Consider the following 26,068-nt stretch of genomic DNA (forward strand, 5'->3'; position numbering starts at 1 on the left):
TAAAAAAAAAAAAAAATCAACAAAAATATATCTGCTACGTGGCCGCAAGGGAGCTCCATCCATTTGTACATTGCTTACAGCACCCTCGCATGTCCTGTTGAGGTACCTGGACCGGAGTGAGGTCACATTCTGGCTCCTGGCACCTCTACAGGGCATGCGAGGGAGCTGTACAAGCAATGGATATATGGATGGAGCTCCGTCACAGCACAGCAGCCCACACTGGACCCCAGGCTGAGGATCCACTCCATTTTTTTGTAAGATAGGGAGACTGGGTGGATTTTAAAAATGTGATTTTTTTTTTTTCTTCTTTTTTTGGGGGGAGTGTGTATGTGTGAGATTGTGTCTCAGTGTTTCTGACGGCCCATTTACACTAGTACAGTGCGTTAATTGCATACTCCTATGCGATTAACGCATTGTACAACGCAAACGAACCTACCACGTGTTCTGGTGCATTGGGTTGCCATTCCTTTGAAAAGCACCCCAGGCGCACCTCCTGCCCACATTTTAATAGCACCGGAAAGTGCGGGACTGCAATGCCGTGCTTTCCAGTGCAGTGCTACTTGAGTCGTGACATAATTACCAAAGACCAATTTGAGTCCTGAGGTTACACAGGTTGAGAACTACTGTGCTACATAGAGAATGGGACTGATAATTATGGCTGATAAAGGTTGACAAGGCAGATTACTTTTTGTACTTCTTTCTGCTTGGCGTATTTAGCCCCCTTGCCCCCATTATCAGTGGGCTTTTTTTAAATTTTAATATATTAATAAATATATTTACAGAATTGTCTGTCTTCTTTTAAACAAGCAATGTTTTCATGTGTTTTTATGCAGAAAATGCAGGAAGGATCAGAAGATCAGAACCACTGGAGGGCGTTGTGAGTCCCCTCCTAATACAGCCTAGTCCTGCATCCATGTGGAGATGGCGCAAAGCAGTCAACAGATTGATATGCAGGTATTAAATGATCTTCAGCAACGCTTCCCTGAGATTCCACTGGAAGTGGTATCTCAGTGCATGATGCAGGTATGTGCTAGTGTGATGAACTGATTGTGTGTATTGTTCAATTTACCTGTCTAACCAGAGCTTATTGTACCTTTTAATAACCTAACACAATTTAGCTCCTTTTCCTGCGAACTGACTAAATAAAATAATATTTACTAAGAAAAACCTAAATAATTTGTTGCACCTTTGTCAAGTTAGTGGCTGAGACTAATGTAACAGCATGTTCAGAATAATATTCTCATATGCAATGTTAGGATAAGGATGGAACAACTACTAATATATGATTCACACAAATGAATCCTCAATAAAGCATGAAGTGTGATGTTCTGCACACATTGTTTGTGTGTTTCCTATAAGTACAGATTTCCCTGCGTTTTCATTTTTTTCCAGGTCAGCTATGTGTGTTGCTTTTTTATTCTGTCAAAGAAAAAGCATTCTGAAATATTTTTGACCAGGATCAATATAAATGTAGTTTCTCATCATCTACCTACTCAGGGTAACAGACTTGTTATAAAAATGTCATAGCAACATAGGCATAAAGGATGTGATGCTGTCAATGGAAAACCCTGTTAAATTATACTGCCACCTTTCCTGTATTTAAAGAGGAGCTGCAATGATTGTTTTCTCAATATTTTTTGGGATGTTTATAAAATGATGTTTTATAGCGCATGTTTTTTTTTTCTTTTCTTTATTACGTACATAACTTTTTACTTCTACAGCTAAAAGTAATAGGCCCAGTATTGCATACCTAAAGGAGAATTTTGGGGAAAGTGAAATATTATTATTACTATTATTATTATACAAGGTGAAATACACTCATCCCCATAATTAGAGGCGACGTGTGATGCTGCAGCTGTCACATGTCGGCTTTATTGATCGAGAATTGAGCAGTCGCATACCACTGATTGCTCAGGTTCTGATCTTCTGCCTGCAGAGAGCCGTGACTGGCAAGTCAGTGCTTCCTTCCCCTCTCCGTTCCTCCAGCGCTGACTGGAGGGACGGACAGGGGAGGGGGCGGGCACAGTTGGCTCTGCCTCTAGAGACGGCTGTCAAGGTGGCAGGGTGAATCCCGACAATATTTCCAGGATCTTTCCGGGCTGCAATGCCGATCTGCGCTGTCACCATGTTGCTGGCTATAGCCTGCTATATGCTGATTTTACTGTCGTCCTGTGACCCTTAAGAGAACTGTGGCCAAAAAAGATTGGGCCATAGTTCTCTTTTTTAAGTTGCAGAGCATACTGGGTATTCTGATAACAAAGCACTGTGTTTTAACCTGTTGTTTTTTTTTGCAGCAGGCAGAGAGGAAATTTGGGAATAGATTGAATAGCAAAAGATGAAAGTGTATGAAAATACAAAATATTTAATTTTTTGATAGAGTAGGATTAAAACCCCTGTCTGCGTAATTTTGTTGTCTTTGTTCCTGAGATGCAATAGGCATTGAGAGGAAATCTCTACAAAGTGAGGGGTATTGACAGTTGCCATCAGAACAGGTGTCCCCATTGGAAGATTTAATCTTCATCATGTTCCAGTGACAACTCTAAATTATAGATCTCCCATCAATTTCTGCACAAAAGACAATGGCCTCTAGGTTTCAAGAATGATGTTATCAGTGACATCAGGATATCTATTCATAAAGTACCCTACATCACATCCTGCACCCTGCAAATCAACATCTTCCAGTAGCCATCAGCCTACACACAGTGTGGATGGGCAGTGGCATTGACAGTGACCTCTGTCATTGCTGTAGCTGCTGGCGGGAGTAAAAATGTGCACATTTCACAATAATAGAGGATATATTGCATTATTACAAGGTGTCGGTGTGCAGTACTGACCTGCTGATAGCTCTATACCCACAGCTCTGTCCCTCTCTAACTTTGCTGACTACATCCTCGCAAGGAACTTTTTTTTTAAATAAGTGTTTATTAACGGTTTTAAGACAAGTAACGGGAAAGACATGCAAACATGGAGATCAATGCAATACAGTACAGTACAAGCATATATGCATGCATATGGGTACATTCAGCTCAAATACCGCAGGGTACTTGCCAGGTAGAGGGACAAGTCAAGTCGGGGAACATATAAGCGGAGAGACACTTAGTAGGGGGAGGGGGGAGGAGGAGCTTCCGCTGGACCCAATGGTACATTCGTCACTGAGGGTGGCACACTTAGATATACCAGATGCAATGCACTAGTCAAGAGTCCATCAGGGGGCCACTGGCCAAATTACAGGGCCCTAAATGCCGCTGAGTCCATGTATAAAATCCAAGGGGTCCAAGATTGCACATTGAGGTTGACGCTCATGTAAAGAGGCCGCCAGCTTTTCAAAGCGCATGATCAAACACACTTCAGCAATCCACTCCTGCAAGGTCGGGGTGACCACAGTGTTCCAATGGCGTGGTATCACGTTCCGGGCCGCAGCCAAGAGGAAGCTGAGTAGGTCCCTCTTAACTGAGGCTATGGAGCCAGGTAGAATAGAGAAGAGAGCTATCTTAGGCGAGGCTACTAGATCCGTTCCAATGACCTGGTTATAAACGTTAAAGACCCTGTTCCAGAATGGCAGCAGTAGCGGACAGTCCCACCAAATATGCAGGAGGGTCCCCTCCGCAGCCAGGCATCGCCAGCATAGTGAGGGCCTATCAGGAAATATTTTATTAGGAGGGTTGGGCTACGGTATCATCGAGTTAAAATGTTATAGCCTTTTTCTTGAGCCGAGCAGGCCACTGAAAGTCTGAGTAATAAAGAAAGCAGGCGGTTCGAGTCTACTCATCAGTAAGGGTAACCCCTAAGTCCTTCTCCCAACTGGATATGAACGACAAACGTCCCTGGAATCGCATCGGAAGCAGCTGGCGGTAGAGGAGAGAGATAACATGGGTAGGCGGGTCATCCAGACAACAGAGGGACTCGAACCAGGAGAGAGGGCGATGTAGGGTGGCCCGGTCCCCCAACGTGGTATAGTACGCACGAAGTTGAAAATATAATAGCCAGGCTCCGGGCGTGTGGGGACGGTCCTCAAGTAGGGTGGCCAGGGACTTCAGGGCCGATCCTGCGAGGGCCTCGGTCAAGGGTGAAGGCTCTGTGGCTGACCAACAAAGGAAACTAGTGGAGATGCAGCCCGGTGGAAACGCCGGATTGCCCATTAAGGGAGTCATAGGGCACACATAAGAGGACAAGGCAGGAGTTTTGAGAAGAAGATCCCATGCTTTTAAAAGCGGAGGAAGAGCAAAAGGGAGGGTCGATGAATGAGAGCGGTGAGATGGGGCAATCCAGGGTACCGAGAAAGGGAGCACCGGTGAGATGAGTGATTCCAGGGAGACCCAGAGTTTGTGCGCTCCGTGGTGTTTCCGGTCAAGAATCTGGGCAAGGAGCGCCGCGTAGTAGTATGTCTTCAGGTCGGGAAGGGCCAGGCCCTCGCAAGGAACTTTGAGCAGAAGAGCCATGTTTGTGTAAGTTGAGCTGCTCTGTCCCTATCTAACCCTGCTTATGGCATCCTCAGCAGCTTGGTGCTCTGAGATATGATGAGCTAAAAGAGCAGCAGAGGCAGGTTTTTTGAGGTTGAGTAGCTCTGTTACTCTCTAACTCTGCTTATGGTATCCTTAACTTTTGAACTATGCTGAGCAGAAGAGTGGCAGAGCCATGAAGGTACAACAGCCCTATCCCTCCCTCACTCTGTGTATGGCATCCACAGCTCCTTGGCAGTTAGGGGTTCTGAGGTATGCTGAACATAAGAGTAGAGGGGCAGAGCTGTGGGAGCTGCTGATTGCATCCCCAGCTTCTTGGCAGCTAGCAGCTCTAAAGTACACCAAGCAAAGCCTTTGTCCAGCCAGTTCAATCTTGAAAATGCAAATGCAAAAATGTATCTTTTTTGTGTATCACTCGGCTGTATATCCTCAAATCATCTCTGAATTGGTGCTGACACTGTCCTTCCTTCCTGAAGCCAATGGGTGATAATACCATCCAATTTCCACCCTTAACAGAAATATATGTGCGCGCTGGCCTTTTGTTAGAACATTTACAAAATTGACACCTTCCTTGAATCTGTTTTTTGTTTTGTTTATTCCCGTGCTACTAGCATGAACCCTTTAACTGCCAAGACCTCCGGAACACTTTTAACCTCAGCTGGCCACACCATTTTTGCAATAGTTCCCATTGTTTAGATTCGCTACTGCTGCTTTGCTAGCGTTTGTAAAAGACCCCCACCCATATATTTTCTGAAAGCACAGGCCCGGTAGAATAAAAAGACGGTGCTACTAATTTTGTAGGTCCTGCGATAATTGTGCAAATGTTTGTCAAATCAATATTTTTAAACCGATAAAAATTACACAATTCAATAGATAAAAGCACACTAAACTCAGTATCAGTGCACAAAAATAATGCTTTTCCAACTAGTGCACAAAAATAAAACTTTTCCAACTAAATCTAAAAGCTAAAACTGTGTTGAGGTGATAAATAACCAATAATGTCGAGTTAATGGCCACCTGGAAGCAGTTGTGTTGTGCCGTAAGCCTCACGTCAGTGGCAACGAAAGGGTTAAAGTATTATTAAACTCTCAAACAAGTATTTTCAGTAATGAATCCAGATCAAACAAATGTTCTGTATATTGTCCAGCAAAGTATTTCTTTATATTTTTTTGCCCAAACTCTTACAGTTACCATGATTCCAAACGCCTACCGTGTTTCCCCGAAAATAAGACACTGTCTTATTTTTTTTTTTGACAACTCTCTCAGTTCGGCTTCCCTGAATTTCTTGTCCAGTACAAGATCACAAAGGAGAGTACAATCTTAAGCAGTTGTCCACCTACTAGCTTGGAGAAGGAGTGGAAAACAGGAGGATGCAAATGTCTCGCCTTGTTGTGCCTGTGTGTATGTGAACCAGTAGTCCATGAACCCATTGCACTCCTGACCATGAACCTATTGCACTCAAGTCCAAAAACAACTGGTGGGTGCTGCGGTGACCAACGGATGGCGCCGTCACAATCGCAAAGTAAAGATGGGGCACCAGCACACAAATGCAGCATATCACATAAATGCAATGTTTTGGGGTCACGCAGGATCCCCTTCAGGCAAGACGTGGTGAGACATGATCACATGTCTTGCTTTCAGAATGGGATCCTGCATGGCCCCAAAACATTACATTTATGGGGTATGCTGCATTTCCTTTTGGCTAAGATCAAGTGTAGTATCTGTTCCTATCAATTTCAGAGGGGAAAAGCATGGACCGTCCTTGGGATGGACAGTTGCTTAGTACTCTCTGGAGTGAAGGTAGGTGCTCAAGGCGACTCCTTTTTGGAAGAGGGGGGAGTTTCCTCGGCACTATTGCCTACTGACTGCGAAGCTTGGTCGAGGCTGGAGGGTTGTGAGGTGGCAGAGCCTGTGGCAGAGCCTGTGGTGTTGTGCCCCCTGGGGGTGGCATCCCAGGGGTGCTCAGAAAGTCACTTGGGTATGGGATCCCACATTGACTCACTGATCACTTGGTCACACACCACCTTGCATATTCTGCACATCGCCTCTTGGACAGACCTTATTGCTAGTCCGGGGCAATATTTTTGCACTCTGGCCCCTAAGGCCTGTCAGCGTGGTGCACTGGCACTTTAGATTTATTTATAGCACTTTATGCACGACACGATTGGCCTGTTTTTGGCATTGACCCACAGATGCAGCGGGTGCAGGTTCCTTCGGGGCCTTTTCCTGATGTAGGGAGGAGATTCTGTGCCCTTATGCAGGGTTCTCTGTCTCCTCCCACCCAGGAGGGGGGTCTCTCTTTGGGAGAGCCCCCTGCCTAGTACTGTGAGGGGCCTGTTTCGGTATTCTCTATTTGGAGTGCTGGTGCCCAATCTTTAGTGTGTGTGTAGACCCACAGATCTTACTAGCACACACAAGGGTTGTGTTAAAGTGTTGGGATGCCTTTCAAATGAATAACAATGCAACGCACCTGCTGCACTGTGATGCGCGGTAGGTGCGTTGCATGGTAGGGTGTATTAATCTCACAGTATCATATGATTTAATGCGACACATAGGTGTGCACAGGCCCCATGACAGGATATCAGGACCAGTGCTCGGGACCAGCTGGTTCTACAGGAAGCTAAACCGTGTTAACATTAAGGAGCACCATCCATTGTAAGGGATTTTCATCAGCATTTGAAATAGCTTAAAAACCTTTTGACTTTAATATCACTTTAAGTACTGTATCTCATAGTATTTGAGGTTGAATAAAGACATACGTCCATCAAGTCCAACTTTTTCATGTTTTATGAAAGGATAGTGCCTGTGTTGCCTATGGAAGCCATATGATTTTACTGTTGTACACTGTACTTTTAAAATGACTGTTGGAAGCTGTTTGTTGAAGGCATCACACACAGATTCCTCGCAGACACTTCTGATACATGAGGCTCTCTCTCTCTCTCTCTCTTTTAGTTTCAGGTATGTATTGCTTCATTGCCAAGTACTGTGTTTGCTGTTCAGGATTTTTATATACGAATATGGAGAAAGCATCAGCCAGTGTAATATCACACTTGTTCTGCTGTGCAGCATACTAGTGTCATTCCACTTAAGAGTCTAATTCAGGGTGATGCTACATAGTACAACATTTATGTCATGGTTCTATTCCAATCTGGCATAAAGTAAATCTTGTGTCACTAATTACTATTCCTACAGTACATGTTATCACTTCCAGTATTAGGGAATACTTCAATTGAACCTGTTCTTTTCCATTTTCAATAGACAGAAACTTTTCTTTAAAGCAGGAATTGTGAGGAGAAGGCTTCCATGCTGTGTCAGAGCTAACACAGAGTTGAGGCCTCCCCCTATGTGACAATGCTCAGACATTGACCACTACATTGAGGCACAACCACTGGTACCTCCATATTTAGAGGTACTGGATTTCAGTCAGAAAGGGAGAAACTGGGTGGTGGGGGGGATGAGTTGAAGGTAAGTATGTGTTCTTTATTCTCCATGCTCAAAGCAAGCATTTTACTTTGCCCTGAACAGGAAAAGTATTCGTTATCTTTGAAGGGCATCAATAGTGAAAAATAACAACTCTTCAGGTAGTACAGATTTTGAGAAACTCAACTTGGGTATAGCCAAGAGTAGTACCACAAAGGCACTTGTATGACCATACCTAGAGAAGAAGCACACAGGCACTTTAAAATTTAATTTATTCCAGGTATCCTCTAATGTTATAGATTCTACATGTCGAGAGGAAATGAACTTTAGAAGCTATGCACAAAAAAGGCAGGCAGAGGGCAAAAGACTAGTCGGAAGCATTGCCTGCGGTCTCGCTGCAGCTGATCTTTCCCTCATTACTAACTTACAATACTTTGTTCTGCACTGTGTGTGAAGGTGGCCATCTCATTGGAGAAAAGGCATTGCCACCTCACTTCAGAACCTCCAGCAAGGAGAACAGTGAGCAGCACAGTAGTGACATCTTCAAACCTCAGTAGCAGTCAGAGTCAGTAGTGTTTTAGATCTCACACTCCAGATACACAGCTATAAGGCCTAGGCACTCCAACATATTGGGAAGTGCTTTCCTTCTTTTTTTTTAGAGGGGATATGAAAAAAAAGATAAATCTTTCAGCGTACTGCTTAGGCTTAGTACTGCTTAACATTTCTAAATGTTCCCTATAACAAAACAAATCTTCATGTTTTGAGTTCAAGTCATTTGGTACTTGAAATTTTGATTTGTCTGTACGAACTGTCTTATATGACTACTGTGTGCTTAATATTGCATCAAGGCATGATCTTTAGAATCCACTATCTTCCAAATAAAAACCTAGTAGCTGCTTTAGAAAACAAAAAAAATGAATGCAGATGTAAAGTTGGATCTATGTATTGGAGCACATGCGGCTTATTCACATTCAGTCACTATCTGATGGGTATAGTTTACTGGTGACTATCACACAAGTTCAAATTTTTATGAAAATACATATTGATCACTTCACTGCGGTTTTAAAGTTTACCATGACTACCATTGTCTGTACCATTGTCTGTACCAATGGAGGCATTGATTTAACCACTTCAAGACCAGGTGTTTAGACCCCCTTCCTGGCCAGGCCATTTTTCAGTATTCAGTGCTGCGGTACTTTGACTGACGTTTATTCCGTCATGCAGCCCTGTACTGAAATGAATTTTATACCATTTTTTGGGGACAGATAGAGCTTTATTTCGGTGGTATTTAATCACCACTGGGGTTTTTATTTTTTACTATAATTAGGAAAAATTACAGAAAATTTGGGGAAAAAAAAGTTTTTTTTAACATTATGTTAGGAAACATTTATTATTACCCAGTTTTTTGGTAAAATATAAAAGATCGGGTCACGTCGGGTAAATAGACACCAAACATGTCAAGCTTTAAAATTGCGCGCACCCGCGAAATCGCAGAAAATTACCGTACCCAAAATTGGCCATGGGCGACGCTTTAAAAGCTTTTACCGCTCATCAGTTTAGTGTTATCAGTGATTGATGGCCCTACAATTATTGCTCTCACTCCGACGTTCGCGGCGATATGTAACATGTGCGGCGTAATGGGCGCAATCGTCTTTTTTGCACGTATGCGCCCCCGACGCATGTTTGCATGCGTGTATGTATGGGTGGGGACTTAAACATTTTTTTTTTGTTTTTTTATTCTTTTTTATGGTGTAACTTTAAATTTTGGGGGGGGGGACTTAATTTTTTTTTCACTTTTTTTTTTCCCACTAAACTTTATTGCTATCACATACGGGGGCTAATAAAAACCCCCCTATGTGATAGCAAAATATGTGACAGGTCCTCTTTATGGAGACATCAGGGGTCTCCAAGACCCCTAATGTCACCTAGGACCCCCCAAAAGAAGCTGATGAAGCAGAGATCTGCTCCATCAGCTTCTTTCCAGCTTCTGAAGCTGGAGAGTGACACAAGAATGCGGAAGTGATGTATTATACAACACTTCCGCATTCTTGCAGCGGAGAGGGGACCGGAGAGAGCTCGTGTACCGAGCTCTCTCTGATCCCCTGTGTCACAAGCGACATGCTGATCCCGGGCTCGCACCGGGCACAGCGGAGCCCGGGATCAGCGGTACAACGGCGGGGGGGGCCGCGGATGGGGGGGGGACGGGACCGATCGGCACCCCATACACGCGATCCGCCGGCTCTACAGCCGGCGGATCGCTTGTATGGTGACAGGCATCGCTGCCTGTTTTTAAAAAACGGCCATTTCCCGCGCGCGCCGAGCGGCGCGCGCGGGGGGGGCGTGTCTGAGCGGACGTCTAAAGACGCCCGCTCAGATCTAGAGAGCTCGGGCCGGCCGTTTTTTTACTACGGCCGGCCCGGAGGTGGTTAATGACTTCAATGCTCTGTCACTGACCTGGGAAAATCATGCAGTCAGTGAAGTCAACATTCAAATTTGCTTTTTTTTCAGATAAGTACCAGCTCTGCAACTAGCATGTCAACAATGGCAGGCCCCACATTTCTCCTAGCGTATATTCTTTCATTTATAATAGGGTGATCTGGAGGTGCCTGATGTATACAAGTGGTTACGACATTACTTTTTACTGCTTACAGGTTTAGTTTAACTGCTCTTTTACCATTCATGAGTAGGCTTGGGTAGAAAGGACAGAGGGGGGTTAGAAGATCTGCTTTAATTGGTTTAAGAGCAGGTAAATTGCGCTAGTAGCCAGTGAATATTCCCTTTTTTATTTTCAGTAATGTAACAGGCTCAAAAACATTAGGTACAAGCCTAAGAGCTTTGGCATACCTCAATATTCATTTTATTATCGGCTTGGATTTATAGTATAATTTGACACATGTAATGTGCCTATTGTTGGTGGTAATCATCATTTTTAGGATCATTTTAGCAATCATATACAGGTGAAACTCGAATAATTAGAATATCGTGCAAAAGTAATTGCAGTAAGTGCTGCAAAAGGGGCCCAAACCAAGTACTGAGTACATATGCATGCTTGTACTTTTCAGAGGTCCGATATTGTTCTATGCACAATCCTTGTTTTATTGATTGCATGTAATAATCTACTTTTTTGAGGTTGTGGATTTGGGGTTCTTGGGGTTTTCATGAGCTGTAAGCCATAATCATCACAATTATGACAAATCACTGCTTGAATTATCTTGCTTTGCATGCAATGAGTCTATCTCATATATTAGTTTCACCTTTTAAGTTGCATTAGTGAAATAAATTAACTTTGCACGATATTTTAATTATTCGAGTATTCACCTGTATTATACACCTGACTTCCTGCTTCATAGACATAATAGTCTATTATTTGCTTTAGTGGAAAGTATTGGCTGGTTTGTTTTGCATTATTTTTAATATTGAAAATGTACAATAAAATTATTTGAGGCTCCTCAAAACTGATATATCCGGTAGAGGGTTGCTGGCTAGTAGGGTGCCTTCTGTCTTCCCTGTCTAGTTAAACTCCCGTGGTAACATACCCCTCCTGAAATTCCCATTTCTTCAACGTCTCCAGGCATTTCAAACGCACAATAGTATTGAGTTTTTGCAATGGATTTTCCATAATGTACAACACACAAGCAATTGATGTATCCAGCTAGAGACAGGAAGGGTATGCAGGTAAAACCTAGTGCCCCAAAGTCTTATAATTTAAAGTGGAAGCAAAGCCTTTTTTTTTTAATTGCTGACCGACAGGCTTTATATGACAGAAGAGGCCATGTAAGTCTTTTCTGCCATAGAAGCTTCTACATGCCTGTTTTTTTTTTTTTTATACTGAGCCCAATACACAGGATCAGCAGGATTCTTGCCAAGATGAAGTAACTCCCCATGCGCATGCATGGGAGTTGATTTATCGGGACTCAGCCAATCAAGCAGCAGCGCTGCAGGGGATTGCTTTGGCAGGTAAGGCTGCCATAATTTTCCAATATGCTGTGCATACAAGCACATTATGGAGTTAATCAATAATCGTTCCGTCAGATGGATACTTTTCGCACGACACTAGTTCCCCTAGATGGCGCTGACGAGTGCAGGACATTTTTATACCCTGGGCAGAACCTTTAAAAATGTACCTCCTAAGGCTTAAAGTTCTTGGGGCCTCCCATCCTTCATATTTTTAAGTCCTCCCGTGACCCAAAACTCAGTATATACCGGACTATTGCTCACTATATACCGAGATCAACGCAGCCGTGACGGATCCTGACAATGCTGTCGATATCCACCCAGCTGCGTGAGTGACAGCTGGCTCTGCCTATCTAGAGGCAGAGCCAGCTGTGCCTGCCCCCTCCCCTGTCCGTTTCTCCACTCACCGCTGGAGGATCAGAGCTGGGAGGGGGGAATCCCTGCAGGCAGATGGCTCTCTGCAGGGAGATGATCGGAAAGTGAGCGAGCGACGGTATGTGTTCGCTCACTTCCCGGTCTATAAAGCCGACCTGTGACGGTTTCATTGTCACAGGTCGGCTCGAACTATGAGGTTGAGTGAAAATCACTCTCCTCATAGTTCTCCTTTTAGTATATAAGATGGAAAAAAACAGATGATTACTCACCATACAAAAGATGGCTTTTAAAGGGAGATGCACCAACTTTTGTTGCAGTGTCATGGGAAACACAGCAGTTGTAGCTGTGGCTAGGCTCCAGAAGAATGTGCTGCCTTTACTTCTTCTCTTACTACACAGCCAGAATTGTGCCTCTTCACCTTCCGCACAACTTAGATTTACTAAACCAGCATCGTGGCTTGTACTTATTTCTTTAGCTGTAGTTTAATTTTCCCATAGAGATGCCCTTAAAGTGAGGTAGAACTGTGACTTTAGGTCAATATCCGTACCTATGTTACTGCGCCATAAAAAGACTGTGGATATTGCCAGATGGGTAGTTTTTACTCTTTTGTGCCTTATCTGCTATGTTTGTGTAGAACACAGGAAGGCTTTTTTACACAATGGTTCATTTAATATGAATAATATTATCTTCTACACCTTTTTGACCATCAACCCCATGATAATACAAATTATCTGTAGGTATAGGCTTAAATTAGAGGTTACATAGGATCTTCCAACTGTTTGTGTTCCTTCATAAAAAAAAATCTAGGTTCAAACAGAGTTTACATGTATTTATGCCCCCTAGTCCCTCAAGGGTTTCTCCTCATTATCAGCAAACTCCACCCCCTTATCCAAAGCAAAGTAGCCATTCTGTATCTTATCTTCCCTATGGATCTGGCATGAACACGATAGAAATGACAGTCCCTTTTGTGTTGTTGAGTTCAATACTAAATTGTAACCAGTCCCAGCCTACAGGCTATGCTGGCATTTACCAAACACTGCCAGTCAATTAGTATTTTCAGAAGGTCAGCAATGGCAGCCTTCATACTTCACTCGGTACAGGTGTGCTTTAGTAAAAAAAAAATCTAATTGCACACACTTGAATAAATACTTGTTTTACGAATTGAAGGTTTTTCTAATTTACATTTTTTTTTTTTACCTTTTTATATTTCATTGAAGAATAACAGCAACATTGATGCCTGCTGCCGAGTCCTATCACAAGAGAGCTGTAAATACCTTTATATGGAGGGCCACAATCCAGAGGACACTAGAACAAACAATCTTTTGCACATCAATCTTGGTATTCACCCAGGCACCAATTTCCATGGAGAGGTAACACAAATGAATGGTCGTTCACTGGTTCACAGCTCAAGTGATGGGCACATTGACCCTCAGCGTGCTTCTGGGAAGCTCATATGTTTGGTTCAAGAGCCTCATTCTGCCCCAGCAATAGTGCCACAAAATTACAATTCGTTTTTCTTGAATGACCGAAACTCACCAACTCCACCCCCACAGCCTATTCAGCAGCAAAGTGTCAATACATCAGCTATGCAAGCTTCCCTGCCAAATTATATGCACATACCTCGCTACAGTGCAAATCCTATAACTGTAACAGTATCACAAAATATACCCTCTGCTCACAATGTGCCCAGAGCTTTACAGATTCTTCCTCAAGTGCAGAACAATCATTATGGGTCTCCAAATCCTATTTACATTAGACCGACTTCTCAAAATTCTCCAGGAAGACAAACCCCCCAAAACACACCATGGCCTCAGTCTTCTCCAGTTCCTCACCCAAACTACAGTCCTTGCCCTCTTCCAGTATTTCCTCCGAGTTACCAACCTACACAGTATTCACCTAAGCAGTCTCAAATTCCACAGTCTGCTTTTCATTCGCCTCCAACATCACAGTGCACGTCTCCTTATAGCTCCCCACAGCATCAAGTGCAGCCTAATCAGCTAAGTCACCAGACTTCACATGTGTTTATGCCCCCTAGTCCCTCAACAGTTTCTACTCATTATTCGCAAACTCCACCTCCTTATACAAATCAAAGTAGCCATTCTGTATCTTATCTTCCCTATGGATCTGGCATGAACAAGGCTCCCGGGATGAACAAGATAGAAATTACAGTTGAATCACAACAAAGACCAGGAAATGCAATAAATAGAAGTCCTTCACCAATAAGTAATCAACCCTGCCAGCGAAGTCCGCATTCTGCATATGTCTCAAATGCACGGCCAGGTTCACCTTCAAGGGCAATACCTGGTCAGCCAAAGACTCCTTATGGTGTTAATCCTTTATATATAACCTATTCTCAACCACCGACCACCCCTGGCTCTTCTACTTCTCCTCGTGTACTGATGTCTCCATCTAACCCGACTGTTTTCAAAATTACTGTTGCACGGGCTCCTACTGAAAATCTTCTAAATATTGTGGACCAAGAGCAGCATCCTGGTGCTCCAGAACCTATACAACCAATTTCGCTGATGCCAAAATCGGGAGTTGAAAAGGGCATACACAAATACCATCGAAGTTCCAGTTCTGGATCAGATGATTACGCATATACCCAAGGTACTGTTATTTATTTATTTTTCTTAGAGACCTAGAGGAACTCTGCTGTTTTCCTTCGTCTACCTCTGCTTGATTGCTCTGAAGGGTTGTGCGAATGTTTCCATCCGCACACCACTTTACCATTTGTGTCAATTAATTTCTCTAGTTGTTAATAAGTTAAAGGATACGTTCACCTTTTGCAGAAATTAAAGAAATGCATAATTCATAACATATTTTTAAAAATATGCATTTCTTTAATATTTGCATTCAAGCCTGGAAAGCATTGCAATCGTGACTAGGGCTGCAAAGCTCAGGCTTCTGCACATTCTCTCCCAGGCAGAGCTTGTATGGAGTTTCAGTTAGGAGAGATGGGGAAGGACGGCTGGACTTCAAACTGCACTAAATCACCTCATACGGCGTCCAGCCGTCCTCGCTCTAGGTAGATGCGGGAATATGGGCAGCTCTACCTAAAGCAAGGACGGCTGGACGCCGTATGAGGTGATTTAATTGAGAAATTGACTGTTATTCTTAACACAGCCATATGTTATAGTCACGATAAATTATAGGACCAACTGATACCAGTAGATAAGTAGACCATACGCATGGAAAAATAGTTCATTATGTTCACCAATGCCATTATATTAAATAAACATTTCAAACACCCTAGAATGTACGTTGCTGTGACATTGCAGAATATCCCTACAATCTATTTCAGTTCTGGAAATGTCGTACCCATTGATCTAAGAGTTCATATCCTTATTGCAGCTCTACTAGTTCTGTTTCTATAGTGCTCGTGTGGGTCTCTGCACTATGTAATGTTTCCAATGAGTCACAAGTATGTGCGCTGCTTAATCCATAATCCATGTGGGATTATGCTAGTAATGCATTATCATGTATGCAGAATCGGAAAATAAATATGCATTCCTTATGTGCGAAAGAGAATCATGTGGATTTAACAGGTATGTATTTTGGTTGTGCCTTTTAAGGGCATGGATGTATATGTGTTATGATGAATATTGGGGACCGCAGTTCTAATGCTTGAAGAGAGATTTGCAGGAGCATGAGTGAGTTTTAAACAAGAGCTTCTCTGAGATGCAGAAATGGCTTTAATCAGATTGTAGGAGACTTTCAGGTATCCGTCTAGCATTACTTTGATGGCAGTTAGAGCAGGTGAAAACTAAACACAGCAAATACAAGGAAAGCATACTGTTTTTTATGTCTTTCTCTTTTTAAGAGAAGCATTTTTTTTGTAAAGGAAAATAGGTTTCATTATTTAAAAATATTACACTTGTTTTAACAGGAGTTTATTTTACCTGATGTGTTTTATAATCTATCTTCTTCAGTTGTGCTGATTTTTTTTATCGGATCTAAGATTGGCACAAATGTGCATTGGTACTATTAGTAACTAGTGATGGGCTCAGGCGTGTTCGCAGCTCCACGTGCCGATCCCGCCAGGAAGCTGAGAGCGCCACAGCATCAATCACAGGCACTGAGACATTATCCCGGTCTGCAGCTGCAGAGATCCGGATATGTCTCAGTACCTGTGATTGGCGCTGTCAGCTTCCTGGCGGGCTCAGCACGTGGAGCTGCGAACACGCCCGAGCCCATCACTATTAGTAACCAGAAAGATCAACAGAAGTGGTTACTTTAAGCCAGGGCTGGACATGTCCTAGGACCCAGGTAGCTAATGCCAGTGCGTAACTTTTAAGGTTTTCCCTTGTTGTTGTCAATGAAGCTGGCCCCTAAAAAAAGTCCTGCTGGCTTCTGGATTGGACAGACTGACTCCTGAATTCCATATTCGTTTGTCCAACCCTGCTTTAAGCAACGCCGTCAAAGGATTCTGGAACTGACATTAAGGGAGGCCACCAAAACTTTTCATGCATTAGACTGAGCTGAGTGTTGTTAGATCAGCATCCCACATACGACACAAAAGACTTTGTAATCCCATGACCCCTATAAGCAGCAGTTGTGTTGGTGTTTTTTTTTTTTTTGTAACCTGCACTGAGAGCCTCTTGTATATTAATGGGAAATAATAACTAAAGATAAACACTTAAAGGGGAATTTATCAAAACTGGAGTAGACAAAATCTGGGGCAGCCGTGCATGGCAGCCAGTCAGCATCTCGGTTTCATTTTCAAATCTTAACTGCACAAACTGAAGATAGAAGCTGATTGGTTGCCGTTCACAGCTGCTACATAATTTGTCTGCTCCAGTTTTGATAGATTTCACCCTAAATTCTTAGAACATAAACTATATTTTCTTTTTTAAAGGAGAACTATGAGATGAGTGATTTCCACTCACCTCATAGTTCTAAGCCGACCTGTGACAATGAGACTGTCACAGGTCGGCTCAGATGCGAGCAGCAGCTGAGCCTAGGGTGACAGGAGGATGCTAGTTTGTGTCCTCCCGTTACCCTAAGGAGAACTATGGGGAAAAACACTGACCCCATAGTTCTCCTTTAAGGAAACCTGTGGAGGAACATCTCTAAACACTATAGAGAAAAAAAAGCACATCTGCAATCATAAGATGTCAGCATATGAAACTTTTCTTCACTTGTTTCATGGATACCACCCATTTTCTCTCCTCATGGTGCTGTATAAAATGCATGCCTCCTGCTTCCTTCCCACAATGCACACCCTGCATATGAGCACTGAGCATTTTAGCAGGCCCTGGCTTTGTCATTGGGGTGTTGAAAGGCACTTTCATCAGAGACCCTCTTATTTTACTTAAGTGAGTGGTGCATAAACATGTAGAGCCAAAAGAAATCTCACTGCTCTAATTCCTTAGCTGCCACCGGGACTCCCCAGGTTTTGGTCTAATAGGTGCATCTCTACCTTGGAATGTAGTAGTAGTATACGAACAGACCACACTGTCCTGAGAATGCCAGTACTAAAGACTTTATTAAAATTCACAGCAAATCCAGTGTAACAGTGTATGTAACAGCAAATACCAGCACTGCAAACCAGCTAAAACCTCTCATGTTTCACAAGCGTAATTGGTTTAAATAGAGGCCTTTTATATCTCCCAGTAGTTTAACTTCTGGATTTTTCACATGAATGATGTCAAAGCAACTTCAAGCAATGTCCGCTTATGTTCTGAGCCCCCCATGGAAAAACACTCAAAAAACAAAAAAAAAGGTAATATACTTTACCTTTCCCTCATCTTGCATACTGCAGGGCGGGGGCGTCACCATCCTTCTGAATAGATTCTGGGGAATGCAGAATAGCCCAGATCTTGCAAGATGACACTTCTGCCGATGCAGGAGCATCTTGTGAGATATGAGCTACTCTGCATTCCCCAAGATCTCACCGGAAGGGTAAAGATGACCTCCTTACCTAGGCACTGCAATTGGTGGACGGGGTTAAGCTAAGTATATTAACTAACATTTCATTTTTTGACCCACTGCATGGAGAAGCATAGTTCAAGCTCCACTTTAAAGCCACAGTCAATAAATTATCCCCCCCAAAAAGCTGGGTGTTATGCATAGAGAGCTTCTGCAAAGTATAAACATCTTACCTTGCAGCAAGCAGTCTTCTGCACACAATGCCCAGCTTCCAGACACTAAGGAGAAGTAGAGTTGTCACTTGAGCAGTAAAGTGCTCTGGTCACATCACCGGCCCTTTCTCACTATCATCTATTGGATCGACTGGAGAAAGAGAGGAGGGGGCGAGGATGTGACATCACCTTTTCTCCAATTACAGAATGTCTTGTGTTCTTTGAAAAACATACAAGACATATTGTGAATGGATGATGGTGAGTAGGGGTGGATAATGTGACTGGAGCACTTTACTGGAGCATGCTGCCACTTAAGATTTTGTTTACTTCTTAATAATTATCTACAAATAATGTAAAGTGTGGATTGCCATGCTAGCTTTTAATAAATATTTACATGTTATTCAAAGCCTTATTGTTGCACCAGCGGGCAAGGATGGAGAGACTTGCAAAGGAGCTAAAACTTGAAAAAGAAGGGCTGGAGTTGCTGAAGGCTGAAGTGAATGGAATGGAACATGATCTGATGCATAGACGCCTCAGAAGAGTGAGCTGCACCACATCAATTCCAACTGTAAGTCATAACAATATAATGAACTATGAGCGAGCATACACAAGCTGATCTTTGGTCAATTCCATGCCTAAATTAAATTTCTTTATCGTTTATTACGGGACACAGGATGGTATTCAGGAACGTATGGTTAAGCCACCCTCTTCAGGAGATTGGCCACTGGCAAAGCTGTTGGGACAGCCCTGCATAACCCCTCCCTCTCCCACCCTTGTGGGAATACATCTTGCTTGCACAGTAATGATGGATCATAAGCACAGAGACAGCCAGCTTATTATCCGCCCACAGTGGATTATAATAAACTAAGAGACACCATTGCAGTGCTCACTGACACCATACCCACGTGTTTAGACCTAAAACAACCTGAGCCTGTTGCGCCTAAGGTTACCAGTCTGGGGTCTCTTAACAAAAAAAAAAGAGCACTAGCTATAGAAGTCCATTCCTGTTATTTCACTGTTACAGCCCATTTTCTATGGTGATTGGCCTAACCCAGGTAAAGTATTTTGCCGCTCCTAAAAGTTTTGCACAGCAATGCCCTATGAAGGTATAGGGTTTTGTTGTACCCTATGTAAGCCATTAACTGTCTGAACAGAACCTAAACTGCCCCACTTAGGGAACTTTTTTGGCATTCAACGATCCAGTAGACAAAAGTCTAGAAGCACTTTCCAAAGCCTCCTTTGCCCTTTATTGCAGTCTGCTGTTGCAGCTCTGTCTGTATGCGAAACCTTAGGTGTCTGGGTTATGGATATTAGATGCAAAATCACTAGCACTTGTGCACGTATTTCCTTGTTCAGTTTATTGAACATGTGTCACATGCGGCATATAAGCCGATGTTTTATGCAGGCTTCCTTCTTCGGGGCGACATAGTGATACTATGTAGGCACTATGTCGCCCTGAAGAATGGACCCTGGGCGGCCCAGTAACGTTGACTTGTATGACACGTGTGATACACTATATTGCCAAAAGTATTGGTACACCCTCCAAATCATCTGATTTAGGTGTTCCATGACATTTCCTTGCTACTAAATATTCCATGGTCAATTGTTAGTGGTATTAAAACAAAGGGGAAGCAACTGGGAAAAACAGCAACTCAGCTACGAAATGGTAGGCCACGTAAAATGACAGAGCTGGGTCAGCGAATGCTGAAGCGTGCAGAAATCGCCAACTGTGTGCAGAGTCAATAGCTACAGACCTCCAAACTTCGTGTTGCCTTCAGATTGGCACAACAGTGCATAGAGAGCTTCATGAAATGGGTTTCCATGGCTGAGCAGCTGCATCCAAGCCTTACATCACCAAGTGCAATGCAAAGCGTTGAATGCAGTCGTGTAAAGCATGCCGCCACTGGACTCTAGATAAGTGGAGGCATGTTGTCTGGAGTGACGAATCACGCTTCTCTGTCTGGCAATCCGATGGACTTGTATGTTTTTGGCAGTTGCCAGTAGAACGGTACTTGTCTGACTGCATTGTGCCAAGTGTAAAGTTTGGTGGAGGGGGGATTATGGTGCGGGTTGGTTTTTCAGGGATTGGGCTTGGTTCCTTAGTTCCAGTGAAGGGAACTCTTAAAGCATCAGCATACCAAGACATTTTGGACAATTTCATGCTCCCAACTTTGTGGGATCAGTTTGTGGATGGCCCCTTCCTGTTCCAACATGATTGCGCACCAGTGCACAAAGCAAGGTCCATAAAGACATGGATGAGCGAGTTTGGGGTGGAGGAACTTGACTGGCCTGCACAGAGTCCTGACCTCTACCCGATAGAACACCTTTGGGATGAATTAGAGCGGAGACTGCGAGCCAGGCCTTCTCGTCCAACTTCAGTACCTGACCTCACAAATGCGCTTCTGGAAGAATGGTCAAACATTCCCATAGACACACTCCTAAACCTTGTGGACGCCTTCCCAGAAGAGTTGAAGCTGTTATAGCGGCAAAGGGTGGGCCAACTCAATATTGAACCCTACAGACTACACAGGGTATGGATATGGCTAGGGATCTGGGTTCTATCCTCTGCAACCCCACTCTCCTGCAACACCTGGAACTCATGCCTGTGGTATTGTGTAGGGTGCCAGGTGCATGTGATCTGCCTAGTCTCCTGGATGCATGGTGCATGTGATCTGCCTAGTCTCCTGGATAGGTCTCCTTACTGTGCACATGTGAGGGGGGACCCTTTGGTTAATGTGTTAGTCTGCAGAGAATCTGTGCAAAAGGCGTGTTAAGTATACCTCTTGAAAGGGAATGCCTCTTTGGTACTACCTTGAACATGTTTATTCAGGAGGTTACAAAAAAGTATCTTTTTGCTCAAACAGAAGAATATAGATAAGATAAAATAAAAGATAAAATATCAGGTGAGATCCTCTGCCTTTTTTGTTTCTAAAAATAGTTTCTTTTTATTCTTCAAAGGCCTCCAAGTCCAAAATAAAACCCACAGCTCAGTTCCGCTGCAAGCTCTGGACTCAGAAATCCTCCTAGCTTGTGGCCAGTTCCTCCTCCCAGTAAAGAAATGCCCCCACTCGCTCATGTGGGGGAAGGGTGGGTGATTGATAGCCATTGTGGACTCCTGGGCCTAGGACATTCCAGACATTTGGATCCAAAACTTGGTTGTCAGGGGCTACAGGTTTCACTCTCCTCCACCTTTATGTTATCAAAACTGCCAACACCCACGCAAAGACTGGCAGATCTCTACACTGTTCTAGTTCAGCTCCATTCTCAAGGAGTTATGACTCTTGTCCCAGTAGAGGAAAAGTTTCAAGTGTTTTACTCAAACCTGTTTACGGTCCCTGTGCCAAACAGCGGCATTCAGCCCATCCTGGATCTGAAGGTTATCACTTTCCTTTGGTGGGAAACTTCTGTTTTGAATCTACCAGTTCAATCCTTGCCTCCCTACAGCTGGGAGATTCTCTGGCCTCTGTGGACATCCTGGACGCATATATGCATGTCCCCATCTTTCCTGCAAAACTGTGTTTTGCACAAATTAGTTGTTCTCCCCTGTAGTCTGTCCACTGCTCCAGAGGTTTTCACCAAGGAGCCAGCCTCTGTACTTGCTCTGTTTTGTTCACAGTGAATTCCCATAGAGGGTTACCTGGACAACCTCCTACCAAGGAAACGGTCTGGGGAACTTTATCAATTATTGTCCAACAGACTGTGCAACCCCTGCAGAGGGATGGGTGCGTTGAAACCTTAGAAATCTGCCCTGGAACTGACTCATTGCTTGGAGTATCTGGGCCTTCTGGGCACGTCCCTGTGCAGGATTTTCCTTCTACAGAAAAACCTCCAAAAACTCTGCTTCCATGTTCGGACACTTCAGGGGCCAACAATCTCTCCACTTTTGAAGGTTTTTGTCTTAAGGTAGCCTCCTTTGCGGCAGTACCTTACTCCCAGTTTCTTTCCAGACTGTTGCCAACTCAACATCCTGGCTGCATGAGAAAGAAAATTAGGTTTGTGGACCAGCACATGCACATACATCCCAAGACACGCCTTGCTCTGACTTGGGTCACAACTTCAGCGCCGGAGTCAAGGAAGTCTTTCTTACCACCCTACCTGAAGGACAAAACGACGGATGCCAGCTGGTTGGGCTGGGGAGGATTTTTGGACACGATCTCAGGCCAAGGGAATTGGTTGCCACAGTAAGCTCCTCTCCCAATCAACATTGTGCAGCTCAAAGTGATTAGCTAATCCCTGCAACATTGGACCTCTTGACTACCAATCCAACTAGGATTCAGTTGGACAACACCATAGCACTTGCTTACATCCACCATGAAGGGGGAACCAGAAGTCTCGAAGCTTAAAGAGAGGCAGATCAGATTCTGACTTGGGTGGAACTTCACAGACCAGCCATATCCACAGCCCATTTTCCAGGCATGGAAACTTCGCAGGCAGACTCCTTTACTTGTCAAAGTCTGGACTCCAGAGAGTGGTCACTCTTGACCTGGACATGTTTTAAGACCTCTATCACAGACAGGGGTTGCCAGATGAGGCCCCAAAAATATCAAAATACTGGAAACTGTAATTTTCACATCCAGGGATCCCCTCACCCTAACGGTGAACACTCTGGTGACTCCATGGGATCTGTTCAGACTGATATACTTTTTCCCCCCTTCTCAATTGTATTACTCCTCTAGTATGCAACATTAAAATGAAGGGTATTTCGGTGACTTGTAGCGAACTTGCCCAGGTGGATATAATACTCTGACCTCATCAAACATCTAGTAGATTCTCTATGGGCCTTTCTGGATCTTCAGCCACAGGGATCTGTTTTCCACCATCCTTCAAGGTCATTGGATTTAATTTCCTGGCTGTTGAAGCCAAGGTCCTGAAGAATATGGGCTTATCTGCTTTGGTTTTCCCTACAATTTTTAAAGGCTAGCAAGTCGACCTCTTGTGAGGTCTACAATTGCACCTGTAAGCCATATTATTCTTGGTGCAAGGCCTTTTCACCCCGGGAAATACTCCCTGGGACAAATCCTGTCTTTCTACAGTCCGGTCTGGAGGCCTTGTGCACCGCCAAGGGACAGATCTCGGCCCTGGCATTTTTTGTTTAAAAGACTGCTAGCTTCTTGCTCCCTATGAAAACTTTTGTACAGGGTGTTCGTTACGTTACCCACATGTTTGCCTGTATAACCAAGGGGTCTCAGACCCTTTAACTTTCCAGAAACCACCCTTTAAACTTATCAATGATGTTTACCTTTCTGTTCTCACTCATAAGGTTGCCCTTTTTGTTGCCATCACCTTAGCACAATGTGTCTCTATGTTGGGGTCCTTGATCTGTAAGGAACCCTGCAGAAGGTCAAGGTGATTTGAAACCAAAAGCCAAATCTTTCCATGATCAGTTTCTCCCTTCCACCTTAACCAGCATATTATCGTGCTTTCTTTATGTCCTGCTCCTCGCCATACTAAGGAGATATCTCTCCACTTTCTATATATGGTATTTGTTGTGCAAGGTTACATCTCAGCTACAGCTTCTATTAGACAAACTGTCCCCCTTTTTGACATTCCGGACGCGCATCCCGATAATTCAAGCCTATGGGCTTAAGGGCATGGTTTCTTCCGCCCTTGTCAATGAGCAATCTTCAAGACCTGTTTGTGCTTCACGGGCTTTCTACCATCAGGCATATTTTTCTCAGATATGTAAGGCTGCTGCCGGGATCCCTGTTCATACGTTTGTTATGTTTTACCAGGTAGATGTTCAGACTTCATCAGATGCCAGCTTTGGTCGTAAGGTTCTTCGGGCAGCTTTCCAAGCTATTCTGATCCCTTCTTTACACTTTTTACATGGGCCTGTTGAATTTTTTTTTTGTTGCTGTGTTGTCCACCCCTTATTTGTATTGCATCTCAGACATTGCTACATTCCTAAATACCATCACGTGTAATTAATGATAAAGAAACTAGGATTTTTGTCTTGCCCCAGAATTCTTTATTTTGAAGTACGAGCTCCATCTCTCTGTATTTCCTTTGAGATCCACTCCTATTATTGTTTGCTTACAAACGGAGGTTGGGAGGGGCTGTCTTAACAGCTTTTGTTGCCAGTGTCCCATCTCCTGAAGGGGAAGCATAACCAACATTCCTGAATACTATACATTTGTCCTGTAACATACTTCAACAAAACAATTTAACAGGTAAGACAAAAATTCAATTATTTTTTACCGCCAACCCTTACTTCATTATGTCAGATCAGTCCTATCGTTTTGAAAGTGAAGCTTTTTTGCAGAATTTAAAATGGTAGTTTAGTAAAATATTGCTCTTTTGAGTATAATACAAATTGGTAAACTAAATGTGAAATTGTAGTCCATCATGGGTGCAGTGCGGTGAGCTTGGAGCAGTGGTCACTTTACAACACACACACAGGGTCCATGGGAAACAAAAGTAGTCGCCTTCCAGAAGAAAGGACAGTGTCGGCACAAATTATGAGATACATTTTTGTTAAGTTTTTGTTTAGTTAAGAGGTACTTGAATGCATTTTTAAGATTTAACTCCTGAGTTCAGTGTCACTTTAATGCAGTGTAAGTACTTTGTTTTAATTTAGTTTTGCTGACACTTACAGGTGCAGAGTAATGTGTGTGTGTGTGTGTGTGTGTGTGTGTGTGTATAATATAGATATATAGTATTTGTTCTCAGTAGAACAATGCAGTGTTTGCTGGCTCTGAATGGCTATAGAAAAATAATTGTAAAGCTAAGTGTTAACACAAAGCCATTTGTTTATTTCCTGTTAACTCATGTGATTTTGTTTTGTTCAATGTTTTCAGCCAGAGGAGATGACCAGACTGAGAAGCCTGAATAGGCAACTTCAAATAAATATAGATTGTACACTGAAAGAAGTTGACCTGCAGTCCAGGGGTAAAGATCAAAGTGTAACACAACAACATTGGAAACTGCATGATGTTTTTGTATGAGGCAAAGTAGTAATAATAATAATATGTAAAACTTGATGTTGTGAAGGTCACTGTGCTTTTTAACTGTACCATAGTTGGCGCCAAAGTTGCACTGCAAATTAACATACAAGCGTACACATACAAATATGCTATAAAAAAAAAAGAAGGGAAAATCATTGTCCTTAAACAGGATGCCTGATTTTGTTGACATGAAGAATTCAGGAATGCAGATAAGCTATAAGTCCATTATGGGGGATGTAAACCCAACAACAAAAATGTTATCAATTGCATTTTACCAGTCTTTAAATCTAGTGGCTGCATTGCATTTACTTTTTTAGTCTTAAGAACATTTTCAGCTTGTACAGAAAATACCTGTTGATTTTGCCAGTTCCCTTGTCACTTCCTGTGAGCTAAAAAGAAAGTACAAACATCCTTCTCTTGTGTAAACTACTAATCCCTCCAAACTCCCACCCAATGGACATAAAGACTGGTAGACATGTTTGAAGCCTGGGCGATAACCATGGCTCCCTCCCCGAATACAGTGCAGGAGTCGGTGAAGGCACGTAGAACAAGAACTGTTTTGTTTGCAGATTTAGAGCCCTTTTACACAAGGTCCACACACATTGTCTTTCACGCATTGGGCATCCAATCGGGTACGCCTGTATGTTTTTCACACGGACACGATCGGATGCCCAGTGTTAGTCTGTCAGCCGTGTGTAAACAGATGGGCTTTCGTTTACAGCCTTTTATCCCCCGACTCCAGCCGGATTGGGGGTAATCTGATGCAAGCGGACACATGTCCGCTTACTTCCGATTCCTCATAGACTGACATGGGGTTCGGTAACTTCAGTTT

At 43.3% G+C, this 26,068-nt stretch overlaps 1 protein-coding gene across 2 annotated transcripts in view; it reads left to right on the forward strand.

Annotated features, from left to right (window-relative positions):
- TAB3 (TGF-beta activated kinase 1/MAP3K7 binding protein 3) overlaps positions 1–26,068 on the forward strand; it is a 57,069-nt gene that overhangs the window by 15,701 nt on the left and 15,300 nt on the right. For both annotated transcript variants that reach the window (XM_018561109.1, XM_018561110.1), the window contains exons 2-5: positions 834–1,023; positions 13,427–14,819; positions 18,700–18,860; positions 25,090–25,180. In XM_018561109.1, coding sequence (XP_018416611.1) covers positions 922–1,023; positions 13,427–14,819; positions 18,700–18,860; positions 25,090–25,180 — 1,747 coding nt within the window. In that variant the 5' untranslated portion in view covers positions 834–921. The remainder of the gene's footprint in view (positions 1–833; positions 1,024–13,426; positions 14,820–18,699; positions 18,861–25,089; positions 25,181–26,068) is intronic.

Source organism: Nanorana parkeri, unplaced genomic scaffold (assembly GCF_000935625.1).
Source record: "Nanorana parkeri isolate BGI_ZX_2015 unplaced genomic scaffold, ASM93562v1 scaffold500, whole genome shotgun sequence".
NCBI classification, from domain to species: Eukaryota; Metazoa; Chordata; class Amphibia; order Anura; family Dicroglossidae; genus Nanorana; species Nanorana parkeri.